At 46.5% G+C, this 17,397-nt stretch overlaps 7 protein-coding genes across 7 annotated transcripts; 4 read left to right on the top strand and 3 right to left on the bottom strand.

The window, feature by feature from the left end:
• The first annotated feature begins 3,277 nt into the window (after nt 1-3,277).
• On the top strand, nt 3,278-4,865 carry K441DRAFT_627135 (inosine monophosphate dehydrogenase). The gene has a single exon (XM_067646161.1). It carries the CDS (start codon nt 3,488-3,490, stop codon nt 4,580-4,582), a length of 1,095 nt encoding a protein of 364 aa, XP_067509468.1. The 5' UTR covers nt 3,278-3,487; the 3' UTR covers nt 4,583-4,865.
• Nucleotides 4,866-5,533: 668 nt separating this feature from the next.
• Nucleotides 5,534-5,916, bottom strand: K441DRAFT_673453 (uncharacterized protein; the record flags this gene model as incomplete). Its single annotated transcript, XM_067650650.1, has 2 exons — nt 5,534-5,809; nt 5,875-5,916. The coding sequence occupies 2 exons, from the start codon at nt 5,914-5,916 to the stop codon at nt 5,534-5,536; spliced, it is 318 nt and encodes a 105-aa protein (XP_067509467.1).
• K441DRAFT_725511 (uncharacterized protein) lies at nt 5,791-6,730 on the bottom strand. The gene has a single exon (XM_067654126.1). The coding sequence runs from the start codon at nt 6,414-6,416 to the stop codon at nt 6,129-6,131; it is 288 nt and encodes a 95-aa protein (XP_067509466.1). The 5' UTR covers nt 6,417-6,730; the 3' UTR covers nt 5,791-6,128.
• A 650-nt stretch (nt 6,731-7,380) lies between these two features.
• On the top strand, nt 7,381-9,038 carry K441DRAFT_652264 (NAD(P)-binding protein). The gene has a single exon (XM_067647344.1). It carries the CDS (start codon nt 7,654-7,656, stop codon nt 8,605-8,607), a length of 954 nt encoding a protein of 317 aa, XP_067509465.1. The 5' UTR covers nt 7,381-7,653; the 3' UTR covers nt 8,608-9,038.
• Nucleotides 9,039-11,122: 2,084 nt separating this feature from the next.
• On the bottom strand, nt 11,123-12,312 carry K441DRAFT_652263 (uncharacterized protein). Its single transcript, XM_067647343.1, has 2 exons — nt 11,748-12,312; nt 11,123-11,680 (listed from the first exon to the last, which is right to left on the bottom strand). The coding sequence occupies exons 1-2, from the start codon at nt 11,939-11,941 to the stop codon at nt 11,275-11,277; spliced, it is 600 nt and encodes a 199-aa protein (XP_067509464.1). The 5' UTR covers nt 11,942-12,312; the 3' UTR covers nt 11,123-11,274.
• A 109-nt stretch (nt 12,313-12,421) lies between these two features.
• K441DRAFT_652262 (mitochondrial carrier) lies at nt 12,422-14,108 on the top strand. Its single transcript, XM_067647342.1, has 2 exons — nt 12,422-12,532; nt 12,590-14,108. Exon 2 carries the CDS (start codon nt 12,880-12,882, stop codon nt 13,675-13,677), a length of 798 nt encoding a protein of 265 aa, XP_067509463.1. The 5' UTR covers nt 12,422-12,532; nt 12,590-12,879; the 3' UTR covers nt 13,678-14,108.
• A 383-nt stretch (nt 14,109-14,491) lies between these two features.
• Nucleotides 14,492-17,147, top strand: K441DRAFT_627128 (uncharacterized protein). Its single transcript, XM_067646160.1, has 2 exons — nt 14,492-15,128; nt 15,237-17,147. Exons 1-2 carry the CDS (start codon nt 14,892-14,894, stop codon nt 16,812-16,814), a joined length of 1,815 nt encoding a protein of 604 aa, XP_067509462.1. The 5' UTR covers nt 14,492-14,891; the 3' UTR covers nt 16,815-17,147.
• The last annotated feature ends 250 nt before the right edge of the window (nt 17,148-17,397 follow it).

The raw sequence follows: 17,397 nt of genomic DNA, 5'->3' as shown, positions 1-17,397 counted from the left end.
AAGGAGAGTTAGGTTTAAATAAGGATTAATTTCTTATTACTATTTNCTAATNTAAGATTAAGTAGTAGTTTACTAATAGAAAGGACTAATTAATCTAGTAATAGGGACCTAATCTTCTCGTCTTCCTCCTTATATGGTTTAGACCCTTAAACGTAACTTAGTTTAAGGGTTTACCTTTTAACGACTAGGGTATAAGGCTGTCTTAGCGGGGTAGTCTAGTGTCCGTCTAGCTGGTGGTGTCAGTTTTAATTTTAGTTAGGGTATAAGAAGATAATACCTCGCTAATAACGTGGCCGTGTTTATACTCGCTAGCGCGAAGTCGCTAATATTGGGCGTTATTAACGGGTTAGGCTCCCATATAGGGCATGGTTTAGAGTAACTAAGTTATAGGGTTAAAGTGGGGGGGGTTGTCCGCCGCGGCTATAATAGGCTTCGCGGTTACCGCGTTTATAATAGACTCTACAGTCGCCGCGTCCGCGGTTATTAGTTTGTGTTATTTAATAGGGTAGTATTAGGACTAGGTTTACTATTTTGGTGGGGTTATAAGCATCTTTTTAGTGGCTAGGTAGGCTATAGGTAAGGTATAATCTATTATTAATACGGCGCTTACACTCCGTATCTAAGATTTTATTAAGGTCTATAAGTTCTCTAGTTACTGCTAGGGTTAAGGTTAATATAGGGGTAGGGGCTTAGGCAGGTAGGCGGTAGTTAGCGTTCTTTTTAAGGTTAGCTTAGTATATATAGTTTGTAAGGTTCTTAGCAAATATATCTATCTGCTTACTCTAACCTATATAGTTACTATTATTAATTTTATAGGCAAGTCCAAGTACTAGCTCTTCTATCTTTAGAGAGATGAACTTTTAGAGTAGGTCTACCTTCTATTTATCTGTCTTCTTAGTATAGACTATTAGCTTATTAAGCTCTCCCTTCTAGGATTAGTAATTACGCTCGCCCTAAGGGAAATAGTTAAGCTTATTCTTTGCGACTTAGGTTATATTAAGGACCTCGTAGTAGGCAGTAAGGTCTTTAAGTATATCTTCCTTAGCAGGCTATTTTTACGTAAACGTGTTACTCGGGTTCTTATATATTAGCTCTAGGCCCTACTTAATAAACTTATAGGCCTTATCCTCTAGCATATCTAAGATATAAAGGATCTGGGACTAAACTATGTTAAAGTAGTCCTAGTTCTGGTTAAAGACTCCCTTAATCTTAATATGCTAGGTCTTAAAATTAGCTTATCGTTCTAGCGGGGTACCTTTTCTACTAAATATTAGCGGGTCTTTAGATCTCCGTTTTTTTTGCTAGGTTACTACTATTATTATAAGGGTTAATTGTTTTAAAATGGTAATAGTCTTTACCTAGGAGTTAATAGTTCCTATCTAGGAAGCGATAAGGGTACTAAGGTTTTTATTGGCTTTCTTATTGGCGGTGTTTGTGTTATATATATACTATAGTCCTACTTTAATATTATTAAGGAACTCGTTGGTATAGTTAATAAGGGTAAGGTAAGCTTTATTAGGCTTAAAGGTTTTAGGGTATAGTAGTAAGCGGCGGATTATCTATGCAATATTGGGGTATATCTCTATAAAGAGGTCTATAAAAATATTGCAGGGGTTTTAGGTTTTGGCCATTTTGGCGTCATTAGTGTTGCCTATTTAGGCGCTAGGTAAAAACTAAGGATTGTTCTAGAACTGTGCTAGGGACGTGTTGGTTTTAGTAAAGGCGCGCGTAGGTCGCGATTGCTCTAGGGCGGAGGTTAATTGGCTAGGGTATAAGGAATTAGTAATTGCGATGGGGTATAAATTAAAGATACTATAAACTATTATAGTGCTGTAATAAAGTAGACTAAATAACTACGTTGTAGTATAAAGAGGGGAAGAAGGTGGAAAGGGGGTATTATATATAAATAGTAGGGCCAACCGCTAAGTCGCTAGTAGTGGGCTAGCTAATAGTAGGAAATAGTACAAGATAGTATAAAACAGTATGCGTTAGGTTAGTGCCGTAATAAACACCGTTTTAAACTAAGAGATTTATTTAAGTATATCCTTTATAAGCGGCTATAGGCTATAACTATTATAAGGAATAGTAAATACGTACTAATGATCCTTATTTTTGCTTATAAGTTCTTATAAAGATTATATAGTTAAGTAAGTAGACCCTCTATCATTTAATTATGCTACTAGTATAAAAACTTCTTAATTAAATTCGCTATTAAAAATAATAAGTTTCTTACCTAAAGCTTACGGGTTAGTATCTTCCTATATTTAATTTATTCGTTTTATTATTTTTAAACTAAGCGTATTTAGTAGAGTTAACTCTATATAAAAGGGCCGCTTAGGTAAAGAGTTAATAGTTAATAGGTTGGTTTACCTTAATAAGATAATAAAGATTTCATATAATATAGGGGATAAACTCCTTTATATTCTTAAAGTTTTATACGCGTTTAGTAAAGAGAGTAGCTATAATATTGGTAATAGCTACTAGAGTAAGATCCTTAAACCGTTTTTTTAAGGCCTTATATTTTTTTAAAGCGCTCGTCCAGTGTTTAATATAAACGGCTTATAGATATTACTAATACTTTAGTTAATAAAACCAGCTATATAGGCTAGCTGTTTCTTATATTTCTCCTATTTCTTTACTAGCTTAATTAGTTTAATTTTTAGCTATTTATTAGTAAAGCCTAAGTCTGCCTATTTCTCCTTAATTAACTTAAGTATAGAAAAAGGCCGCGGTATATTATTAAGGACTTACTTAATATTTTTAGATTAGAGGTGGTTCGCTAACTACCATATACTACTGCTGCGATCATACAGATCGCAGCAGATTGCCGCAAACTGCAACAACGTTCCAAAAAAAATCCTGATAAAGGTTTTAATCTCTTATCTCTTTCAGTATGCCTATACTAAAAGGCTGACACGTTCTTGGCGTATTATAATATATATTACTTTATATACTCTTCTCTTTCCAATTATATAGCTTTATAGAGTCTACGAACTCCTCTATTAGTAGTTCTATTTAGTCCAAAACATTAATAGTAATAAAGAGGTTTAAAATTGAAAATTGAAAAATTAACAATTATAAATTTAATTTAATTTAATTTAGTAATCTTTTATTTGTTAAAAATTTAAGTAGTTTAATGTAGTATATAATGCGAATAATCTCACGTTTTAATTTTAATTTGAGAGCCGAATACCGTGCATGAGGTGGGGAGGTGGCCCTAGCTTCTACACTAAGTAAGGAATCCGCATCATTTCTACATCTTCATCGTTGTTACCCAAACTAAGAGTCACAGACCTACCAAGTATGTACAGCACGCTATATTATAAATCATCTCTTTCAGTAATCCGGTTGAATCACGTTCATTTCCGTATTAATTGACTGTCGAGGGATCTCCGCGGGGTCTCGGTTTATGGTTACCTTCTATGCCCCTCCATCTCACTTCAATTCCTTTAGCATCTCCTCAGCATTAAATTCCTAGATACTTACCATGGCTTCATTTCTCCAGCAAACCGTAAAAGCCCTTAAATCCTCCTATCCATGGACAACAACTCCCCTCATCGTCGGCGCTCCAATGCGCATAATATCCGGTCCAGCCTTAGCCGTAGCAATCTCCAGCGCCGGAGGCCTAGGCTTCATCGGCCCAGGAGCCCAACCGACCGACCTCGAACCCGCTCTCCTCGAAGCCAAAGCCATGCTCTCAGAATCCTCTCTCCCCCCACCCAGCCCTTCCGGCGTGCTCCCCATCGGCGTCGGCTTCCAGACCTGGGCCGGCGACCTCACCGTCGCCTCATCCGCCATCAAGACGTGTAAGCCCGCCGCAGCATGGCTCTTTGCCCCGCGCCACGGCCAGCCCGAACTCGACACCTGGACCCGCGCCCTCCGCGCTGCCTCGCCTCGGACCCAGATCTGGATCCAAGTCGCGTCCGTCGCCGACGCTCTCGCCGCCGCCCACAGCGCCGCGCCGCCCGACGTCCTAGCCCTGCAAGGCGCAGACGCGGGCGGCCACTCCCTGACCCAAGGCGCGGGTCTGACAACGCTGGTCCCGGAAGCCTTTGACGCGCTCGCTGCGGCCGGCGCTGGCCCCGCGGCATCCCTCCCGCTCATCGCAGCCGGCGGCATTCTCGACGGCCGCGGCGTTGGCGCCGCGCTGGTCCTCGGCGCATCCGGCGCGGCGATGGGCACGCGATTCCTGGGCGCGCGCGAGGCGCGGATTGCCGCTGGATATCGACGGCATGTCTTGACGGCCAGCGATGGCGGGCAGAGCACCGTGCGCACGCAGCTGTACAACCATCTGCGGGGGACGATGGACTGGCCGGCGGGGTTCGATGCGCGCGGTTTGGCGAATCGCAGCTGGTGGGATAATGTGGCGGGCGTGCCGTTTGAGCGGAATAGGGAGCTGCATGAGGAGGCGCGCAAGTTGGGCGATGCGGCGTGGGGGCCGGAGGGTAGGATGGCGACGTATGCGGGGACGGGAGTCGGGCTTGTGAGGGAGGTTATGGGGGCGGGGGAGATTGTGGGGGAGGTGAGGGAGGGGGCAAGGAGGGCGGTTGGGGGGTTGAAGGGGGGATTAGAGGGGGTGTAGGAGTGGGGGTGTTGCTGGGGAAGACTGGGCGTCTTTTTCATTCCGTTGTGCGGTTGGTCAATGAGAGATTGTTGCAGAGGTAAGTTTGCAGCTAGCGCTGTCCTTGTTCAATAATTTCTTTAGTTGCATTGTTTTCCGCATAACTTACAGTGCATGTCGTCTTCAATACCAAGAAAACTAGCTACTGTTCTCAGCCATTCTAGGTTTATCCCAATTGCCATTGAGGTGTATGCATGGTTCAACCTTCCAGATTTACTCTTATAAATAGTTTTAGATACCTAAGAAAACTTTAAAATTTCTTTACATGTCTAGTTCTCAAGTACTCTAGACGGTTATGTAAAATCCGAATGGTCTTGAAAAGACTAACCGAATGACTCCTTAAGTATGTACGCCTTTGCTAACCGTGGGCGGGAAAAAAAAAATCAACGGCACGCATATAAGAGGTACGAAAAAGGAAAGGCTTAGGAAGTAGTCCACGAAGTACCCGCTTATTCATCTACTAGTATGTTGCCAGTGCTAGGTCTACCCAAGCATATAATGAACGATCTTTGAGATTCGGCTTTACTGCACTCAAACAAGGACAGATTTTATTTCATCTCGCTGCCTAATTCAGGTATATTCTCCTTGATATTCGAAGGATTAGAGGTGAGTCATTCATTCCACTAATTCTATATATAAAATAAAGTTTTATGTCAGCGACTTGAACTAGGATCATACACATGCAATGTTTTGGAATCAATACAGATAGAAGTCACGAAAAAAAATTCCAAGGAGACGCCTTCAATGCCGCTAGATGAAAACGAATACGTACTACCGATGACCTAAAGCGAGCTTCTAATGAGACAAGAAGACTTTTAGCAAATCAAACAAAGAGGGATTGATAAAGAAAGAGTAGTTACTAGAAATACATGGTATCTAGCGCAGTATGTGCATTACCCTCTCATGAATTCTCTAGTGCACCTTCAACATCCGAGTAAGTGTCATTAAGACTGCGCCGGCAATGATAACGGTGCCAGATCGTATCCTGGCATCACCATACGTGTCATTCAGCGATTTCACGATGGCACCGGTGACCGGCGACCCAATCAACGAGGAGAAGCTCATAGGCATGAAAACAACGCTCAGACGGTCACCAAGAGAGGATAAGTCTTCTGTCATACTCGCTACCGCGGTCAGTGGCAGCGATATCAGCGCTCCGGAGAAGACGTGAAGTTCGGAATGGCATGACTAAACGCGCTGGCAGCATTGATGACTGGGAGGGTGTAGAAGAAGGGGAGGGCCCTTCCGCTTACATGGCCGGCAATCGCCCATGCTTCGACGAAGTCACAAAACATGAAGAAGCCGAGCAACGCCACGAATATGCTAGCAATATATAGCGCGAACTCGAGTTGTTTGAGTGTTTTATATTCAATGAATGTGCCGCGTTTGCGCGGAGGCAGTCGCTGGCGCAATACAGAGATGCTGATGCTGAGCGTTCCGAGTGAAATGAAGCCGAGAGATCTGATGGCCTAGGGGAATCTAACATTTGGAATCAACTGACGGAGCATTATGAGTAGGACGACACCAGCGACAGAGCTCCCTGTAGTTGCGAGGCCGATCGTGAGACCTCTACGTTTGTCGAACAGGTGCTAGGAAGCCTGACGGAAGCAACAAGGGATAGAGACATGCCATAGCCTATGCAAGGACCTCGTGCGAGCATGAACTGGTAGTACTTCGACGCAAGGGGCGTCGCTATCGACCCGAAGACAATCATGGACAATCCAACCCAAATCATAAGTGTAAAGTATCCCACATCGAAGAACATCCCGCCTAGGACTCCTCCAAAAAGAAGCATGAAGACTTAGATTGAACCAATCCACACGATTGTCGAAGGTGAGTTCTTGCCCGTCACACCGCCCTCTGTATAGTATGTTTAGAATGTTCTGTAGGACACAACTCTGCCCTAGGAATTGGACATCAGGAAAAAGCCATCGAGGACTTGCAACCACGGTATAATGCCCCTCTCAGGAGGCTGGAGGTTTGCGTGAGCTAGCGATTTTTCGAGATCAGGTAGACTAAATGCTGATGCCCCGACTGTAGGTATTTGGGGTGCATGTGAAGGTGAAGAATTTTCAACCTTTACGGAGGTGCGAAAGGGACTGTTTCTGTATGGATAGGGGGGCTGAAAGAAAAGTTTTTGTATTATAGAAGTTCAAAACGATTCTCTCAAGAAAGAAGCAACAACTTGATGGTTTTATAGGAGCTAAATAGATAAGCAGTTTTAATTGTCGCCGTCAATCGAAATCTAACTTTACACCTCAAAGATTTATATCTCCATAGAATTACCTACATTGATCATTTACAGGTATGAGCAGACTGCCATCTATCTAGAGAATTACGTTCAATAGTAGATATCTCCGCGGGTGCGTAATTCATGGGAAGTGTATTGCTAAGCAAACCAGCCGCAAAGGAATCAGGGTAGTTCAGGAGACATAGATGATGTCATTCGAAAACAGGAGCACGAGAAAGAAGACAATCTGTAGCTGCATGCATATCTCAGCGCAGGCATTTTCTAATCTGTTCTTACACGGAGCATGTGTATGGGGGATAATTTTTAAGCGGGTTGAGGGAATGGTGTTGCATCTCCGCGGGGTTCAATAGAAGCTCGTGCACGGATTCCTCACCAAAATACCTCGAGAACAGCTAATACGAGTCCCAGCTTATTGATTTGCGACTAAGAAAGCTTGAATATACGAGCCAAGCATGTTTGTCAGCGAGCCACATATCGTGATAGAATAATCGCTTCCTGCTTTTGCACTCGCGGTTAGCCAGGATTGTTAATTAGCATTATCGGTTGCAGTTTACAGAGCATTTACTTAGGACCAAAGCACCACAATTGGGACCCCGCCACTGCTATATAAGGATGGTGAAGCGATATCTACCATCGAATTTCATTCATCAGACTCCCATCTTCAACAGCGCATTAGCATCTATTTCCTCGATATATACATTCCATTACTTCATTTCTCACTATTCGTCCAACAAACGAAGTATATCCACCAGATAAGAACGTCGAGTCACCCACAGCAACCATGAGCAATAAGATCGTCTCCGTTGTTGGCGCTACGGGCACCCAGGGTGGTTCCGTTATCAGCGCCCTTCTCAAGGACGGAAAATACACCATTAGAGCTCTCACTCGAAACCCAAACAGTGATGCCGCCAAAGCTCTTTCATCTCAGAATATCGAAGTCGTCAAGGCTGATGTCAATGATATCAACTCTCTTGTAGAGGCCTTCTCTGGCTCTCATGCTATATATGCGGTGACCGACTTCTTCGAGCCGTTTGGGAAATACGGTCCTCAAAAAGCCACCGAAGTCGAATTCCAACAGGGTGTCAACCTCGCCAAAGCTGCCGCCGCCACGAGCACCCTTGAGCACTACATCTGGTCAACTTTGCCCAACGGCAAGAGGATCAGCGGCGGAAAGTTCGTGGTTCCTCACTTCGAGGCGAAGAACAGGGTTGATGACTATATCAAGTCTGATGCAGCATTGCTCAGCAAGACTACCTTCTTATGGAATACTTTCTACGCCCAGAATTATTATTTCCCCATGTTCACTCCGATCCACGTTCCCACTGCAGGGAAATACATCCAGTTGCAATCCACGCCTGCATCAACCCCAGTCACGTCAATTGGAGATGCCCGCGTCAATGTCGGACTTTTCGTGAAAGCCATCTTGATGCAGCCAGAAAAGACCCTTCCCGGAAAATTTGTAATGGCTCATGTCGAGGAGACGACTGCTGGAGATATGCTGCAGACTTGGGCCAAGGCGCAAGGGAAAACGGCGCAATACGTTCAAATTAACCAAAAGACGTTCTTCGATATCTGGCCTATGTGGGCGGAAGAGGTTGACTTAATGATGCAATTTTGGGATATGGAGCGGGAGAAGAGCTGGGGTGGAGAGACTGGCATTTTGACTAAGGAGGACTTGAACATTACGGAGAAGTTCGTTGGAGTGGAAGAGGCGTTTACTACTTTGAAGTTTTAACATTTGTTCTTTACCATATCTTTCTTAGCGGATAGGATCTAGACAGTAACTCTTGGCAGTAGCTTTACTGTCCGAATCTTCCGCCAAGTTTCATTCTGCTGGCGCAAAATTAGTGGCTTAGAGCTTATTTATTAGGGTCGTAGCTTAATTTAGCACGGCCTACCCCCAGAGGCACCTCTGCGCCTCTTTTACGCCCTACGCCTCTACGCCTCTACGCCTTTATATCTCTATACCTCTCTACCTAACCCCCTATAAGACGTGCAAAGAGATATATAAAAAGACGTAAGGAGATACGGGTATAGATACGGGCAGAGATATAAATAAGTAGACGTATAAGTAGAGCTGCAAGTAGAGCTATAAATAGAGCTATAAGCAGAGCTATAAGCAAAGCTATAAGTAGAGCTATAAGTAGAGACATAAGTAGAGACACGATTAGAGATATAGCTAAAGATATAAGTAAAGCCATAACTAGAGCCATGACTAGAGTTATAAAAAAAGATATAAAAAAGTATAGAGGTATAAAGGTATAAGGCGTAGAGGTAGAAAGGGGTGTTTAAAAAGGGAATATTAAAGCTTAACCTTAATTTACCCTTATAGATTGACTGAGCACTATTTATCTAGATATACCTCCACCGACCTACCTTCCCCCCTTTACTTCTCCCTTTGCTCCTCCCTTTACTCCTCCCTTTACTTCTCCCTTTACTCCTCCCTTTACTTCTCCCTTTGCTCCTCCCTTTACTTCTCCCTTTGCTCCTCCCTTTACTTCTCCCTTTGCTCCTCCCTTTACTTCTCCCTTTGCTCCTCCCTTTGCTCCTCCCTTTGCTCCTCCCTCTACTCGTAGCTCTGCTCGTGGCTCTACTTATAGCTCTGCTTATGGCTCTGCTTATAATTCTACTCGGGCTCTACTCGTAGCTCTACTTATGGCCCTACTTATAGCTCTGCTTGTGGCTCTACTTATACCCCTACTTGTGCCTCTGCACGCACCTTTACTCGCATCTCTGCCCGTTTCTTGCCCATGCCTCTCTTACAAAGGGAGACGCGTAGGAAGAGACGCGTATGAGGAGACGCGTATAAGGAGACGCGTAGGGGGAGACACGTAAAGCGCAAGAAAGAGTAAAAACAGATAACGCCCTAAGTAGTGTCTTGGCTTCCTTTACCGCCTGCTGAGCCGCCGCCGATCAAAAGATTCGGACAGTAAAGTTACTGCCAAGAGTTACTTTTCGGAGCCTGTCCGGCCAGGTCCCAGCTCACTGGGGAATCCGTTCCTGGTGCGATGCGGAGAGGATGCTGGAATCATTTGCATGGCTGGAGTGTACTTGTAACGCTGGAGGAGCAGCTCTACGGGCAGAAGCACTGCAACTGCTGGAAGTATAAAGCATATGAATACCCCTACATTACATATTGGAGTATAAGATCGTCAGGGACAGCCCAGAACAGTATCTGATCCCCTTGGCAACCTTTGACATTCGCGTACGGCCAAGAATCGCCTCCCGAGAGTTGCGAATATGACTTCCGTGACTCCTGGGACGAGGTGGGTTGCTTCCAACTAGTGCACACTTCTTCCGCTACACCATCCCGGACGCCTCTGCTCCTGCAGGGATGAATGAGTCACAATTATTACCGTAAACTGCTAGCCTCGATGGCCATCTTTCATATATACCTATGCCTTCACCTCAGAGTAAAATTTCATATTGCCATGGAAGTCATAAAAGAAGTTCGGCTAGAGATCTACGATGCCCTAGGGCCGAAGGAGTGCAAGGTAGCACGCCTCTGGAGGGGCGTCAGCGTCACCACTCAGGATCCCCGGATAGACACTGTCCCCTCGTGTGATCAATATCAAGGATGCGCTGCTGGGTCGCGCCTCGTGCTTGTATTACACTGGATGCATAGGAGTGACACAACGTATTCTATGTATCTTCTAGATCGTTAATGTACTGTTGGTGCTCGGCGAGATTATCACCGAACCGGCTTGCGGCGGCCGTAGTCGAAAATGTATACTGTAGACAGGGGACGTGGATGGTGTCGGGAAAGGCGCCAGGGGTTATGATGAGGTCTCCGAACGTGAACTGGTCATGATAGGAAGACGATATACTCGTCAGTCGAAACCGGGATTTATGGCAGGAGGATGGTATTTGTGAAAAATTGTTGACAATATTGTGCTGCCTGAGTGCTGATGTCGTCCGTAATTACTCTAGCGGTTCTAAGGAAGAGCATATTCCCAAATTGGCGTGATAATGATGGAATGAGGACGCAACGATCATATAGCAGGCATGAGATCAGAGAGGGTTTCAAGGGTGTTTGAGAGGTTAATACCGAGGTCCAAGCTTTCTAGGTTTACAATGAGCAGAGAATATGAATTGCTTTACATCTGCTTGCATAGGGTTCTAATTCCTCGCCTTTACTTCCACATGTAGATCGTTTTAATTACGTATACCTTAACGTTCCTTAATTTTCTCAACATCTGCTCTTGATCCTTCGTGGTTAGACTTTGTCAAATAGCTTTCTCTATCACAGAATGCGGGTCCCAAATAGGATTTAATTGTATACAATAATTGAATTACTGTGAAAACTATCCGAGAATGAGTATTAGTCTCAAGCCACTTCCGACGCGTGCTAACTAGAATTATAGACATTATACGAGGTAGGACTTTGACTAGCTTTGCTTGTCTACCCTTCCAGCAAAAGCTTAAGGGCCGTTGCTTGTGCCTCGAACGCTTCTTGCAAACCTGTTCCATACAACGCCTCGACCGTAGTAGCAAGTGCGCCATCGTATACCTCACGGCTCTCATACAATGCTTTCCCATTGGTAGCCGCGCTGACAGCAGTCCAGCGCTCCGATGATAGTGCTACCTCCGGAGCTAGGTACTTCCATGCGAGGCGACCGAGCTCCGGCTGCACATGAGTTATGTTTTCGATAGAGATTTGCGTGTGGAGCGGATTGTCTGGTGTTGAAGCCGAGACAGGAAGTGGGAGGGGGGGGATTTGAACGCGGAAGATGACGCGTTTGTTCTCAGTTGGCATCTGTTTCGATTCTGGTAGTGGCACGAACAAGTCGTCGGTCACAACGGCTAAGCTTTTGATCCATCAGTCTTGCTACGCTGGTGCTAAGTTCTCAGAATATTAGTGTGGCCAGTACGTACCGCACGAATGGATTCCAGTCTGGATAAACGGGAAAGTTGGTTATGGCGTTCCACAATGCGTCCACCGTCGTGTTGATCTCAATCCGTGCGCTGGCATTGAAGACGCCTGGTGGTACATCTGGAAGGTTTGTTTGCGCGGTGACGCGCAAGACGGCTAGGGAAGACAAGGTAATTAGTGAGGTAAAGGAGAGCATGTTCAGTAGCAGCCAACTCTGTCAACCGGTAGAGTGGAGACGATTCCAGGCGCCTTTGCGTGTCTCGTCGGGGACAATTCCTGGGGCTTCAGCAAGCAGCTTCTGCGCAATGAGTCCAAGGGCTTCGCCTATGAGAGGGCCTAACCTATTGTATAGCAATAACTGACCACATTAAAAGGTTGCATTTGTTAGCACAGTTGGTGCATTAGTTATGGAAACGTGCTTTTCTCAATGCGCTTTCCGTCTAGGATGGTAGGTAAGCTTTAGGGGGGTAAACAACCGATTCTTGATGTAATACACGTCTTCAAAAACATAAAATAATACTCCTAAGCTTAAGGGGCGTTCTTAGCTCAGGGGCGAATGCGAGCTGGATGTTGTTCTGTGACGGACCGAGCCCCCGCCAATAGAGCTTCACAAGCGAATCTTGGGAATGACGTCTGCCGCAAGCGTCAGGCTCATGACTAGAAACATCCATTGTAGCTTGATATACCCCGCGCATTGGACTTTTATATCCATATAACTTCTAATATTGTGCCCTCACTAATATCTCAATCTTAAAACATATATGATGACTTACGTGTATAACTCGCGGTTAGTCCGTACCATTTCATGCTGCTGCAATGCTAAATACTGATAGAGCCACCAAAGGATGCCTTCGCTCTCTATCGCATTATCCATGAAGATGAAACGCCCTCGAGATCATTATTGGGCCAGCCCTCCCAGCTCTCGGCCATGCGCTCTCTGGTGCCGCCGGCACTGCTATTTCCCACCTTCTCATCTATCCGCTGACCTCGCCATAACACGTCTGCGAGTTCAAAATAAATTCTAGGCTGCCGATCCCTGAAGATGTTAAATACAAAAGCATTCGCGATGCTACTGAGAAGATCTATGGGAGGGAGGGCGGCTTACAAGCATTCTACAGCGGTGTGTTGTAGGATATGGCGAAGAGTGTGGCAGATAACTTCCTCTTCTTCCTCGTGTACAACTATTTCCGAGAAAGAAGGCTAAATGCACGAGAGAGTTCACAGACTTTGCCCGTGCTGGACGAAATAGGAGTTGGAATGCTAGCAGGCGCATTCGCCACAGCGCCTGTCCAGAACATCGTAACCCGGAAGCAGACCGCAGCTGTGGTCTCTGCTCGGGACCCTACCTCTTCCGTTTCGCCTAAGCTAAGTGCGAAAGATACTGTACTGCAGATTAGGCACGAGAAAGGCTTTCTGGGCTTCTGGTCTGGCTATTCTGCCAGCTTGGTTCTGACGCTCAATCCGGCAATCACATTCTTGCTACACAAGGTCTCCCTGAGAACGCTGGTACCACGGTTGCGTCGTGCGGATCTAGGTGCTTGTTTAACGTTTCTGATTGCGGTTACGAGCAAATTGATAGCGTCGAGTATCACCTATCCCTTCTCTCTTGCCAAGACTTGCGCACAGGTCTCGTCGCAATCCCCCTCTGAGCCGACTGGCGAGACTTCGGAGAAGTCAAATGAGGGGGAAAATCTTGAGGCATCCAAGGCGGTGAAGGCAAGGCAGAGGACCGTCTTTATTATCATCTTGCGGATTGCAAAGACGGAGGGGATTTGGGCGCTATACCAGGGCCTGGGTACCGAAGTGCTGAAAGGCTTCTTTTCGCACGGACTCTATGTTGATGAAAGACAAGATTCACGGAGCCGTCGTGAGTCTATACTATTTAGTGCTAAAGGCAATGAAGAAATATCCGAATCCGGAAGAAGTGGCTAGTGTAGCCTCTCCACAGGCGAAAGACACGGTGTGTCTCAAGCCGACGAAATTTATCTGAAGGTAAAAGAAATTGCTGATAGCGCACCACAGCAGGCTCAAGGCAGCCTTGCAAGTGGACACAGTCAAGTTGAAGAGATATATGTAAAGGGAATGGAAATAGCGAGCAATACTACGCAGAAAGCGCAGGATATGCTTGAAAAAGGGAAGGATGACGCGAAGAAGATTGTATGGGGTGAGAAGGGGGAGAAAAAGTGAACGCCACGTAAAGTTCTCTCGATGCACTGTATATCACATTATGGCCGTGTGGGGTATTGTAGGATCTGAAGACTGTATATATCTATATTGGTGGCGTAGGTGATGTGTAAATATGTCGGGACGAATCTGCAGCTTTGTACGCTTTTATTTAATAATTTGAGTTTGATTGATTTTGGCTCTCGATCATCTGTTCGACTTGAGTTAAATATGAAGCATGATCATTATCCTGAGAGTCGTTCTATGGGGTAACACTGCAGGCGTTGAAGATGTCATCACATGCAAGGCCTAGTCGTTAATGGTTGCCAGCTTGCCTCAGTAGTTATATCTTGCAAAGGATTTTAGACCGTTTGGTAGAGCTTATGAAAATTATAATAGCTTTTTCAGGACGGATTTACTTGTTTGGGAAAGCTATGAAAGCTCCTGTATATGTTCTGTTCTAAGGTCTCGACTGAAATACTTATGTTGGGGCAACGGTTAAACGGACCCGTGCTCCTGACTCGCCTGGACAACGCAGATGCAAGCTGCGGGCGGGCGCCACCCCCCGAAAGCAGAAGGCTGGGGCACCAAACAACCGATGATAAACACCACGACAGCCAGCGACACCGCCACCCACGACGACACCAGGACCCCGAAGGACTATACGGATGGTAAGAGGAGGTTAAGAGTTTGAAGAACGAGAAAGAATCACGGCATAACAGGACCACAATAGCCGCATAGCAGCCCTGGCCATTGGAAGCCTGGAAACTGAAACCTTAAGACATTTGGCATACCATACACCTGGCAAGAACGACCGCGGCCATTTCAACAGGATAGCAGCAGAACCAACTGGACCACTACAGCAAATACTGCTCGGAATACCTTTATATTCACTGATATCGCGAAAATACCCAGCGCAACCGATTCACTCTGGCTCCCACGACTTATAACTCGCATACAACGAACGGCGCATTAACGACAACATGACATTAGCAGACGAACCCCCTTCGTCACCTTCCAGCGGCTGGAGCAGTGTGGGGGAGGAGTTGGCATATTATAAGTCGCAGTACGAAACCCTGGAGGTTGAACTCCAGGAGTTTCAAGCGTCTAGTAAGGAGTTAGAGGCTGAACTCGAAAGGGACGTGGAAGAGAGCGAGAAAAGGGAACGACAGTTGCAAGAGAAGGTGGAAGGGCTAGGATTTGAGGCTGAAGAGTGGAAGGTATGCATATTTCTAACTTTAAATAAGGCCGGTCAAGACCTGTAACCACCCGGTCGTCAAAAGCTTTTTTGGTGTTTGAATGACAATGCTAATATTCATTGTCACTAGACGAAGTACAAGCAGAGCAAAGCCGAAGCCAACAACGCCCAAAATACTCTTCAAAAGGAAATCACAAGCCTTCGTGATGCTCAACGGACACTGCAGCTCAAGCTTCGCGACATAGAAGTTGCAAACGATGATTTCGAACGTCAAGCACGCAATACGTCATCCTCCTTGGAAGACCTAGAATCCAAATACAATGTTGCGATCGAGCGGGGTGTGATGCTGGAAGAGGAAATCAAAGTGGGAGAGCAAGAAAGAGAAACGCTTCGGATAGAGACGCAGCGACTCAGAGATGAGTTGTCGGACCTAAAGATTGAGGCGGAGATCGTGCAAGAGAAACTGCGCCTTGCGGAGCAGACAATCCAGTCGCATCATGAGCGGAAGACTTCGCACTTTCTATCCACTGAAACACTTCGTCCGCGCTCCCCCCTCTCAGAGACATCTACCTCTGCAACGACACTCTCTTCGCCTACCACCTCCACTCCACCTCCACTAAAATCGGATACATCGATACTAGAAGCCACACCACCCTCCCCACCACTCTCCGAAACCTCCGCAACAGCAAAGACTGTACCCTCGACTCCGTCACTCGTCCGCAAACGCTCCATCGCACTCGATCCCTCTATAACTCCTCGCCCGGGCTTCTACTCCTCACGCCCACCACGATACTCACGAGGCCCTAGTGTACCGGTCACGTCTAATGCAAGCGCGAGCGGCCGGTCAACTCCATCAATTCGTAGGACCGCGGCCCCGGTGTCGAACGCACCGAGGCCTAGCAATGTCAATAATGGGACTCTACCGAGGTCTGGCTCTCTCTACCAGATTCGGGGGCTGATAGGGAAGATGCAGAAACTCGAAGAACGGGTCCACTCTGCACGATCGAAGCTCCCTGCTCCGACGTCAACACCGCCCCGAGCGAGCCCGAGGAATGGAAGTGCACTAGGCCATCATATACCCAACACCGTCACAGTACGCAGTTCACGCAAACGTACTTCAGCCGCTAGCACTGCGAGCTCCGTAAACGGTGGGGAGACGCAAAGTGTGAGTAGGCTATCATTTGGCATACCGGCACCGTCGACAGGAACAAGAGATGTACCAAGCAGACCAAGCAGCCGTGCCTCCGTAACGTCTCACTCTGGGATCCAGAGACCTCCTAGCAGAAGCAGCATGTCTGGCGCGCGTACGCCGCTGGGCCACTACTCTTCCACTTCCATCTCTGGCGTTAGCGGGGTGGAAAGTCGCGTTACGCGTCCACGTAGCTCAATGAGTGGAAGCTATGGTGGGCATGGTCATTCTCACTCCCAGTCACTATCGATAAAGAGCGCCGTGCGGGAACGAGACGCCGACGGTGATACTCACAGCGATGGCAGCGGAGCAGGATCTAGATTCACGACACCATTGGTGAGGAGGACAACGCTAAACAAGACAGGCATTACAGGCATTCCGACGCCGAGCGGACTGCCGAGACGGCAGAGTGGCGGGGGGACAGGGAGGAGGACGAGCGTCGGGGTCGAGGGTGAGATGGGCCCACCGGAGCGGCCCGGTAGGCAGAGGAAGTTAAGTGAGGTTGGCGAGACTTACTAGCGTGGGAGCGGAAGGAAGGATACAGGCTTGGTTGGGAAAAGATGAACAGAGACAGGGAGATGTGAATACGTATTCTTCGGGTGCATATGATTCGTCGCGGTATACCTATGACATTTAGCATGGCTTGGAGTTGTGGAACAAATCTGGGTCGGCATAGTAGGAGCGGGAAGTTCTTCGCTCGGGTTGATGACGGGTTTGTATAGGAGATTAATCTATGACACCACATTCTGCACAGGCAAGGACGGCGACTCGACTTTCTTATCGTAACTTGGCTTAGTTTTACAACGCTCATCTAGAACCAAAATGGTTTAAGGCTCAAATAGAAGCTTTTACGACATTCGGTTCCGGAACATGTGGCTTCTAATGCATGTGGTACCGCAGCTCAGTCTCGAAAGTACATCGAAGCTGAGATCATGAGTACCTCGATGTCTTCTAGGGCTGCCACTGCACAGACCATAGTGTTAGTTGCGTATGTGGCCTCAGGCCAAAATCTTAAAATAAGTTCGCCGCTTTGGAGATCACTGCTTCGGATGTGGAATCATCAATCGGCTAGCCGCGCTGTCTCGATCTGAAATATTTCCAT

This window comes from Cenococcum geophilum (genome assembly GCF_001692895.1).
Source record: "Cenococcum geophilum 1.58 unplaced genomic scaffold K441scaffold_3, whole genome shotgun sequence".
NCBI classification, from domain to species: domain Eukaryota; kingdom Fungi; phylum Ascomycota; class Dothideomycetes; order Gloniales; family Gloniaceae; genus Cenococcum; species Cenococcum geophilum.
This window is presented reverse-complemented; position numbering and strand designations above follow the sequence as displayed.